The sequence below is a fragment of the Acomys minous genome (assembly GCF_964271855.1).
Source record: "Acomys minous genome assembly, chromosome: 19".
Taxonomy (NCBI): Eukaryota; Metazoa; Chordata; class Mammalia; order Rodentia; family Muridae; genus Acomys; species Acomys minous.
This window is the reverse complement of record NC_140499.1, coordinates 66,628,008-66,638,697: the sequence shown is the minus strand read 5'-3', so window position 1 is coordinate 66,638,697 and position 10,690 is coordinate 66,628,008. Positions and strand designations below refer to the sequence as shown.

The window sequence follows — 10,690 nt, the reverse complement described above, 5'->3', positions numbered from 1 at the left end:
ATACATGGTGGGGGAGTGGCTGGAGCCCTGAGTGACTGTGTGTTACTGACATGGGTGCGGCCATGCTAAGGACCCCAATACCCAAGACTCATGAGAATGGCAAGGCCTCCCCCAGGTAAGGCTCAGAGGCATGGCAAAGCCTCCCTCTGGTCCAAAATGAGTGTTTATGAGTGGATACAGAAACTACCAACCAGACCTTCCTCCTCCCAGAAGGCAACAGCTGGAGACCGCTCTTCCCACAGAGACTGGCACCAACTGACCCCGCCTCCTTGTGCTGTGCAAAATAAATTCAGTTTCTGCATACTGTAGTAGGTGCCTTCCACCAGGGAGCACAGTCCACCCTATCACAGCTTTTCTGTCTGTCTGTCTGTCTGTCTGTCACTTACCCATTCCCACATCACCCCAGTCAGGTTTCCGTGACCACGCCCGCAGGATGAGGCACCTGTACTAGCAAACCTTCAAATTATAGTGCACCATGTTCTTGCACTTTTTACTTCGTATTTGTTTATGGGTTTTCTTATTTGTATCTTTGTGACACTGCTGGACTGAATCCAGGCCCTTGCAGCAACCAGACAGATACTCCACCAAACATTTGGTTTTAAAATGTATTTCTGGTGTGTGTGTGTGTGTGTGTGTGTGTGTGTGTGTGTGTGTGTGAGAGAGAGAGAGAGAGAGAGAGAGAGAGAGAGAGAGAGAGAGAGAGAGAGACATGGGGGGGTATTGGTTGTGGTGGACCACTCCTGTATTCCCTCAGATTCTGGACTTAGGAAACAGCCACTGGCCCGCCATGAAGAGAAGAGACACCATGACTCTTACAAGGAAAACATTTAACAGGGGCTGGCTTGCAGCTCAGAGGTTTAGCCCGTTGTCATCATGGCGGGAAGTGTGGCAGCTGTCGTGCTGGAGAGGGCGCTGAGAGTTCCACATCTGGATCGAGCAGGCAGCAGGCAGGGAGAGAGACTGCGCCAGGCTTGAGCATTTGAAACCTAAAGCGCATGCCCAGTGACACAGGTGTCCTCCAAGGAGGACTTCCACAACACCACTCCTGGTGGTGAAGCTTTCAGATAGATGAGCCTACTGGGGCTGTTCTTATTCAAGCCACCACTGAGGTGAGGGGCATTGTTCAGCCAATCTGGCCTGTGTAGCAAGATAAAGAAAGGAAGGAAGAAAGAAAGAAAGAAAGAAAGAAAGAAAGAAAGAAAGAAAGGAAGGAAGGAAGGAAGGTGGAGCTGGGAGGGGTGGGGATGGGAAGAGCTAGTAATTGGAGAAGCCCCAATCCTTCCCCGCCTGGGGCACTGGGATTGCAGGCCTGCACCAGCAGACCCAGCTTGGCGCTTGCAGTTACAAGTAATTGTGTTTTTAATGACACTGGGAATAGTGTAGTCCCAATCCCAGATCTGCAGGTTAACCCTTCAGCCCCCAGGGACCCTAGGACTTTTTGTTGTCCTTGCTATTATTGCTGCCCTTAATTTAAATTGGTTGCTGTTTGCATTGTTGGGTTTTTGGGGTTTTTTTGTTTTTTGGTTTTTTTTTGGTTTTTGTTGTTGCTGTTGTTTTTAACTGTTTCTCAGAATTAACTGCAATGCATTGAGAGTCTAGTGGGTTCTAGGGCATTGAGGTAATTTTGAAACAACGTTATTTCCACAAAAAACAGCAATAGGGTTTTGTTTAGGTTTGAGTTTACTGTACTGTTTGTTTTGGGGGGTCATTGGGTTGGTGTTGCTATTGGGCATGGGTTTTTGAGGCAGAGTTTCACTTCGTACCCCAGGATGACCTCAAACTCCAAATCCTCCCACTTGGTATGGTCTCAGGAGTGTACCACCATACCCGGCCGCCAGAAGAGCCTAGCTGAGTCACAGCTCCAAATGTTAGAGTAATACAAATCACACCACGTGAGGAGGGGAGGGGAGGGGATGAGGGAAAGGAGGGGGGGGAAGGGAGGGAGAGAGAGAGGGAGGGAGAGAGGGAGGGAGGGAGGGAGGAAGATGAGCCTCCTTTATAAATGACCTGGCGCATGCGCAGAAAGTTCACAGGGGAGTAACTTAGGGGACCTGGATCCTAGCTGTGGATGACACCTGCTGATGACCTATTTGAGGGTGGTCCCGAGGTTTCCTGTTTCCCATGGTCCTCAGGGCCCTAGGGATGGCTTGTATCGCTGCCTAATTAGTAACAGTGGTCACAGGAGTGTCCCACCTCACCTGGCCGCTGTTTTGTCTAGTTTTTGCTTTGTTAGTCTGGGTTTGTATTTGGTTAGGGTTGTTTGTGTTTGTGACGGGGCCTCACATCATAACACAGGCTGGCCCAGAACTCACTGTGTAGTGCAAAGTTGCCTCAGGTGTGCAACAGCTCTCCTGCCTCAGCCTCCTCGGGGCTGTGAGGAGAATCTGCAGGTGTCAGGAAGAGAGGCGAACCTGGAAGAGCCGAGAATGAAAACTCAGTCCAGGCTGACTCGGTCAACCTGAGGCAAGACTTCTAAAGCGACTGAGGTCAGGGGCTCTGGCCCCAGAGTATTTGAGCTCAGTATAATTCGGAAAATAAGTTTCCTGGTGTAATACAACCCCCAGTGCATGAGGAAGTGTAATTACATTGAAATTCAACTCAGGGTCCACGCCATGTCTTCCAAGAAGATGCATTCTAGAGATAGGCTGCTGTACTAGCTCAGGGGCCTTAGGGAAGGCTCAGCTTCGGTCTCCATCGTAGAGTGTAGAGGTCAGTGCTTTGACAGTAGGCAGCGGCAGGAAGAGGAAGTGGCCAAATAAGGGAGCAGACCTTGGCTCCTTTTAGGAATATAATCTAATAGTTTTTTCAGCAAGACAGAGGGAACGGGAGAAAGGGGCAGGGCCTGCGAGAGCCATGCTCACACCGCTCCAGCAAGCCAGGGTCCCTTCAAGGAGGATGCACAGTGCAACTGTGGAGAAGACATTGATAAGTATTCTTCCACCGGTGAAAGGAACTAATTCAGGATACTTTGAAGTATCTAAATGCAGGGTTATTGGGAGCAGCTCTCTGCGAGTCCATCAGTCCCAAGGAGAGGGGCCCAGGGAAGCCGCCATGCAGAGGCAGAGAGGGAGAAAGCAAGCCAAGGTGACTGCTTCATATAGTGCAGAGCCTCTGGGGGAGGGGAAGCCCCCCACCCCTGGGCTGGAAAGAAGGGGTGCGGCAGCCACGCCCTGTAACAGGTAGGGACTGAGGAATGCTGGGAGAACCTGGACACATCATATGGCCTCTGAGAATTTGAATTTCCCGTTTTTTTAGTGCCACCCAGTCCCTAATCCGATTAGCCTGGACAGTTTACGTCGCCAGATCCCGTAGACGTGACTCTACTGTGTGAGCTTCTCGCTGTCCTTGCGTACTGTCATCCGTGAACACGCTTTCCCGCTCCCCTCTGGGCGTTCGCCATGCTACCTACTGCCAGGCACATTCAGCCCTGACTTTCTTTGCTCTTAGCCCACAAGCCCCTTTCTGGGAGAGGCCTGGCCTACCTTTGCAGAGGTTTAAATGCCAACGACCACCGCAGGCTCATCTATTTAAACGATTGGTGGAACCATTTGGAAAAGATTAGGGGGTGTGGCCTTGTTGGTGTGGGCTGGGCGCTGTGGGTGGGCTTTGAGGTGACAAAACCCCACCTCTCACTGATTCCGTTTCCGGGTTGCCTTTTTTTTTTTTTTTTTGGCCTGTTGCTGGTCAGGATGTGAGTCCTCAGCCCTCAGCTCTGGCTGCAGTGCTGCGCCTGTCTGCTGCCGTGCCTCTCACCGTGATGGCCATGGACGCACCCTCTGAAGCTGTAAGCCCCTAATTAAATGCTTTCTTTTGTAAGTTGCGTTGGTCATGGTGTCTTCTTCACAGCTGGCTGTCTTCCATCAGTGGTCTGTTGCTGTGAAGAGACACCCAGTAACTCTTACGAAAAGAAAGCATTTAATTGGCGCTTGCTTACAGCTCAGAGGTTTAGTTCATTACCCCCATGGTGGGCGCGCAGGCAGACATGGTGCTGGAGGAGGAGCTTTGAGTTCTACATCCAGCTTTCCAGGCAGCAGGAAGAGAGTGGACACTGGGCCTGGCTCGAGCGTTTGAAACCTCCCAGCCCACCCCCAGTGACACACGTCCTCCAGCGAGGCCATGCCTCCTGGTCCCTGGCACGAGGCGACACTCCCTAATGACCAGGCATTCCAATACAGGAGCCTACGAGGCCGAGTCCTACACTGACCACCACAGCTGTAGAGAAGTAACCAAGACAACCTCCTTCCATCTCGCTTTCTACCTCAGTCTCGCCTGTCTTAATGCGGGCCGTTATTTGTTACAGTTACCATTATTAAGTATCTTTCTTTCCTTCAGTTACTAAAAGTCTAGCGAGCCAGAAGGAACTCTGTTCTGTTTAATATGTATCGTCGCTGCCTGGGACGGTTACCTGCCATCCAACAGATTTTTGGTTGGTTGATATTTTTTGTTTGTTTGTTTACTTGGTTGGTTGGTTGGGTTGTTTTTTGGTTTTGTTTGTTTCTGTTTTTGTTTTTTGAGCCAGGGTCTATGTAGTCCTGATGTCCTAGAGCTGCCTATGTAGACCAGGCTCATCTCAAACTAACAGAGATTCCCCTGCCTCTCCCTTCCCTGTGCTCCGGTGTTTGAAAGCTAGTGCCACCACAGTGCTTGGAATTGTTTTCCTTTGTCACTAGGGAGTAAACAGGAACGTTCTGCTGCTAAAAGCCACTCCCAGCCTCCTCTTACTTTTGGGGACAAGGGCTAATTAAAGTGTCCACACAGGCTTTTGAGTTTGTGATGATCCTCCTGATTGCTAAGCCAACTATAGGCTTGCTTGAACCCCCAGGCCCAACTCCCAAAATTCTTAAATGAATTAATGACAGTAAGCCTAATAGTGCTTGAGTCTAAGAGGAAGAAACAGCCTAGAGGTGATGAATATTAATATACATGCCTATTAATATGTATGAATATTAACAGGCATGGATATTAATAGGCATCTATAAAAGTACACATTAAAGTGGATTGAACCTAGTGTCTCTAGCCACAACAGCAGTCTCCTGGTTAAAGGCCAGTTTCTGAAAATAAAGACTAAATGTCAGTTCTTGAAACATGAATAAAGCTAGGCCTCTGGCCATTTTGTTGAGAATTATGACTGAAGACAGCCTCCCTCTTTTTCTTGTTATTGACTCGTTGTTTGCTTGCTTTTTGTCACAGGACAATTTCATTGAAAGGAAATACAGTCACACCCAGCAGACAAGGTTTCTTTCTTGTTCTGTCTCACACAAAGTTACCTATAGTCACATACACACACACACACACACACACACACACACACACACACACACTGAAGGTGGTGTGTTGTATCATGTCTCACTGAACTAAGCTGAGGCACTGAGTCGACCATGGAGTGACGGGGTCAGATTTGTGTCCAACCGCTGCAGAACATAGAGTGACTACATCGGTTACGGCGGAGCAAAGCAGAGGTAACCCTACTCCTACCTCAACAGAATAGGTATTGGGGTGTGTTTCATCCCTACCTCTCTGTTCCTTTTCAGCTGAGAGTAGAAAACTTAACTGTGCTTCTCTATGGCCCGAAGTTGGAGTAATATTCAAGGAGTTGGGGAAGGAAAGGGAGAAAATACAAGAGTCGGGGAAGGAAGCCGGGCGTGGTGGCGCACGCCTTTAATCCCAGCACTCAGAGGCAGGTGGATCTCTGTGAGTTCAAGGCCAGCCTGGTCTACAAAGTGAGTCTAGGACAGCCAAGGTACATGGAGAAACCTTGTCTCAGAAACAAACAAACAAACAAACTGGTGTGTGTGCAGCAAGGTGAACAAATCTCTGACTATGTTCAGGTCAGCTGTGGTAGCTCCGTTCTGTGGTCCAGCACTTGGGCAGCTGGGAGGGAGGGGTCCCTGCGGATTGCCCCCAGCCTGGGTTACATAGCAAAAGGTGTGCACTGGGCTGCAGTTCTAGCAAAAGGTGTGCACCCCCCAAAGAAGCAACCAAGCCTCTCTCTTGTGCTGGGGAAACCCTTCCCCAAAAATGTGCACTGGGCTGTAGCTCTAGCACTAGTTCACTGATCCCAGCGGAGCCATTTGCGCTCTCTAAGGCCATTTCCATCATCTGTAACGTAGAGAGAATAGTGAGACACACCTTAAACGCCGGCTGTCGAGAAAAAATGAGCAATATATGTAAACCGCTAAGCAGAGGGCCAGGCCAACAGTCAACAAGTAGAAGCAACCATTACGTTTGTAGCAATTATTATTAAACCCTAAGGGAAGAGAGGTTAGTGTAGCTCAATCCCGTGCTGCGCTGCTCCTTTCTCCTCCAGGGTTAAAGCGCCAGATTCTGTTACCGTTTTCTTCACCCATGGCTGCCACAAGACCACCCCATGCAAACACAGGAAGAGCCCCCCAAAGAAGCCTCTCTCTTGTGCTGGGGAAATCCCTCCCCCAAAATGTCCCCGCACCCCTTCCTCCTGCCAGGACAAGCTAAATTGCCTGAAGCTGTGGCCTCCGGGGTAGAAAGTCAGTCTCCCCAATTAAGGACCACCACACCGTTCTGGATTTCCATGCGGGGTGCATTCTGCTGGGGGTGGGGAGAGGAGGGTGAGTCCAAGGTGACGTGTGGACACTTCAACCCCCTCTTCCCAAATGCAGAGAGGGAGGGGTGGGGGCCTGGGTTTTCAGGGGATAATCCTACTTTCTCAAGTTCTGTAACACTACACTGTAAGAGGAAGGGCAGCGCTGTGCCCCTGCGCCCTTAGCTATGAAATGGGGGGTGACAAGGGGACCAAGTTCATAAAGCTCCCTGTGAAGATGAAATGAGCCAGCACATCTGGAGGGTTCTGCGGGTGCTGGCTAAGCTTTTGCCAGGGATTTAATTTCACTTTGTATTTTTTGTAATGCCTTTTATGTGTGGTCATACATTTCTCAATCACTAGGCCTTAACAATGGCCTCATCACGCCCGGGAATTAGGTGTGTGTGTGTGTGTGTGTGTGTGTTGGAGTTGAACTTAGGGACTCAGTGCAGTCTGGGCAGACCTTCCAAGCTACACATCCAAGCCCTGGCTAACGGCTTATAAATGCCCTTCAAGTCAAAGGCACCCAGCTTTTCCACAGACCCAAGCATCAATGGTTGTTTCTGCTCTTTTTTTTTTTTTTAAGAAAGTGAATTGCAGCCGGGCATGGTGGCGCACGCCTGGTCTACAAAGTGAGTCTAGGACAGCCAAGGCTACACAGAGAGACCGTGTCTCGAAAAACCAAAAAAAAAAAAAAAAAAGAAAGTGAATTGCACATAAAGCCACCCGGCAAAGATTTAAAAACTTATCAGTAACTTTATTAATAATAACAACAGTGTCCACACTTGAAAATGCACTGCAGTAAACAGGGTTTATTCAGTCTGGATGTCTGGAACTCTTTTTTGAACCACAAAGCTCCTGTAATCATTTCTAGAAACCGTGGTCATTGAGCTGAATGGAGAAATAGATCAGATCACCAAGTATCTTCACCAACAAAATCGCAACGCCGAAGGGAAATTTCAGCATGCTACACTGCACAGAAGGAAGCCAAGGCAGCTGTCCTCAGACAGGGAGAGAAAACTGGCTGGTGTCAGTGCATCCCAGTGGAACAACACAACTAGTTTCAAAGCCTGTCTTGCCAGAGCCCTCTGAAATGTCAACGAGGGACAATTGTAAATTGAAAGTTCATCTCAGTAGAAAAATAGAAAAAAGTTAGGAATGAGAATGGGGTGGTGATTTAAGGCTTTTTTCCCCCAAAAGGCCAATGCTCTCAAGTTAATGAAAAATCCAAGAGCTTACTCTAAACTGGCAAAATTGAGGGACCTGCTATGGCCTGCTCCTGGTAAACACACACACACACACACCCCTCCAGCTCTGACCCAGTTACACTGAAGTAATTGTATATGTCAGGGTTCTCAAAGAACAGAACTTATAGAAAAAAAGATATATGTATGTATATATATAAAATACACATTCATAAACATATGGCTTACGGGCTGGGGCTCAGCTAGGTCCAACAATGCCTGTCTAAGGTCCAAGAATCCTAGCTCAGTCCACAGGGCCAGACGTCTCAACTGGTCTTCTCTATGCGCCGGAATCCCCAATAAGCGGCCTGTAATGCCAGTGAAGAGCAGACTTGCCATCCGGAGCAAGCCGGCAAAGAGCAAAGCTGCGCAGGTGTGGCCGGATTAAAGGTGGGTCTTTCCACCTCAAAAGATCGAGATTAAGGGGGCTCAGAGGTTAAGAGCACTGGCTGCTCTTCCAAAGGTCCTGAGTTCAATTCCCAGCAACCACACGGTGGCTCACAACCATCTAGAGTGAAGGCGTACATGCAGGCAGAACACTGTATAAATAATAAATAAATCTTTAAAAAAAAAGATCAAGATTAAAAGTGGTTCTTCTTGATTCGAATTTAATTAAGGGGGGGAAAAAATCCCCTCACAGGTGTGCCCAGGCGCTTGGGTTTTAGTCCGGTTGGCAAAAACTGCCTCACAGTAACTATAACTAAGGACAAATCTGAAGAATCCTCAAAACAGTTCTCGGTTAACGCAAAGTATTAAATGGGGGATGGGGGGGGGGGCGAGAATCACAATCTGGGATTCTAAAAGTCTGAAGGAAAACCACAACAGACTTCTGCCAAGTCCAGAGCAAAGCGGAACACTCGTGTTTGTAAAGCAGCTAAACGCAAGGACAGCGCCCTAAGCACCGGCAACCGCCTGGTACCCAGGACACAGAATGTACAGCATTCGTCCACACAGGCTTAGCTGTGTCCTGGAGCCCTCTAGCCGCCAAAGTAAGGAAGCCATCTCACTTTGAGTCCATACATAGGTGCCCAGACACAACAGTCTAGAACACGGAAGAAACCGGGCCCAGAAGCCGACCTCCATTACCCTAGCTTAAAAGTAACCCCGAGAAACTAAGGAGGGTGCGTGGGTCTCCACAGTCAAACCACAAGGGAACTCAAAACCGCAAAGGCTTAAAACTAATGAAATGGAGCAACTTTGGGATAGGAACTAGAAACTAATGCAAGTGGGCAAAGCTCTCTCCTGATTTGCGCGGGCGCCCTCTGCAACAAGGCTTAAAGAACAAAAGGGCTAGCGTCCGGCTGATTGGGGGTCGGGAGGGGGGGCTCTACTTGGCGCTGGTATACTTGGTGACAGCTTTGGTGCCCTCCGACACGGCGTGCTTAGCCAGTTCTCCCGGCAGCAGCAGGCGCACCGCAGTCTGGATCTCTCGCGACGTAATGGTAGCACGCTTGTTGTAGTGCGCCAGGCGGGAAGCCTCGTTAGCGATCCGCTCGAAGATGTCACTGACGAACGAGTTCATGATGCCCATGGCCTTGGATGAGATGCCCGTGTCGGGGTGCACCTGCTTTAGCACTTTGTACACGTAGATGGAGTAGCTCTCCTTGCGGCTGCGCTTGCGCCTCTTGCCGTCTCTCTTTTGCGCCTTGGACACAGCCTTCTTGGAACCCTTCTTGAGAGCTGGAGCAGATTTGGCCGGCTCTGGCATGACTGAAAATAAATACTAGAAGACGGCCTACTGAGTAGAAAAACAAGTGGGGACACTGAGGGCCTGAGCCCTTTATAACCACCTTATGCAAATTGGGCCTCAAAATACTTGTCATTTCCATTGGTCCATACGCGAAACTTGCGTTTCAGTACAAACCTACGTAATAAAGGCTCTAGAATTTCAGATTTCATTGGACTTCCCTGGGAGGGGGCAGTAAGGACCAATGAAAACCTCCCTCCTGACTCCACCCCTAGGAACGCTTATAAAGGTCTTAGAGGCGAGCCGACCAAGTTTTGTAGAGTTGTTCTGTAGCGCCGGTTTAGTCATATACTAAGTTATGTCCGGCCGAGGCAAGCAAGGAGGCAAGGCCCGCGCCAAGGCCAAGTCGCGGTCGTCCCGCGCCGGCCTGCAGTTCCCGGTGGGGCGCGTGCACCGGCTGCTGCGCAAGGGCAACTACGCGGAGCGCGTGGGCGCCGGCGCCCCGGTGTACATGGCGGCGGTGCTGGAGTACCTGACGGCCGAGATCCTGGAGCTGGCGGGCAACGCGGCCCGCGACAACAAGAAGACGCGCATCATCCCGCGCCACCTGCAGCTGGCCATCCGCAACGACGAGGAGCTCAACAAGCTGCTGGGCAAAGTGACGATCGCGCAGGGCGGCGTCCTGCCCAACATCCAGGCCGTGCTGCTGCCCAAGAAGACCGAGAGCCACCACAAGGCGAAGGGCAAGTGAGGCGGCCCTGCGTGTGTGTACATACATAGAGATGCCCGCAAGCCCAAAAGGCTCTTTTCAGAGCCACCAGGTCTTCAAAGAAAAGAGCTAACACGCTTTTGCAGCCAGCCCTTGGGTGGTTCTAAGAGAGCCTTTTTGAGCTGAAGAGGAGTGTTTTAGTAGTTATTTGCTCTTGCCAGGCTTATGGCTCTCGGTGTTGGGCAGGACGCCGCCCTGCGCGATGGTGATTCCTCCTAGTAACTTGTTGCTCCGCGTAGCTGCCCTTGCGCAGCAGCCGGCGCACGCGCCCCACCCGGAACGGCGGACCTCGCCTCGGCCGGACATTACGGCGGGACAGGCAATAACTGCTGCTTTTTTTCCTTTTTTCCCCTCCCAAGTAAAACGGTGTGGAAAGGTTGAAGCAATTTGGTGTCATAAGATCTTGCCGGGAGGGGTGAAGAAGTTTGATTGGC

The 10,690-nt window shown here is 50.2% G+C and overlaps 2 protein-coding genes across 2 annotated transcripts; one reads left to right on the top strand and one right to left on the bottom strand.

Moving 5' to 3' along the window:
* Positions 1–7,292: 7,292 nt before the first annotated feature.
* LOC311589776 (histone H2B type 1-K-like) lies at positions 7,293–9,669 on the bottom strand. Its single transcript, XM_084768440.1, has one exon. The coding sequence runs from the start codon at positions 9,506–9,508 to the stop codon at positions 9,128–9,130; it is 381 nt and encodes a 126-aa protein (XP_084624566.1). The 5' UTR covers positions 9,509–9,669; the 3' UTR covers positions 7,293–9,127.
* Positions 9,670–9,789: 120 nt separating this feature from the next.
* On the top strand, positions 9,790–10,271 carry LOC311589775 (histone H2A type 2-A). The gene has a single exon (XM_084768439.1). The coding sequence runs from the start codon at positions 9,846–9,848 to the stop codon at positions 10,236–10,238; it is 393 nt and encodes a 130-aa protein (XP_084624565.1). The 5' UTR covers positions 9,790–9,845; the 3' UTR covers positions 10,239–10,271.
* Positions 10,272–10,690: the final 419 nt, after the last annotated feature.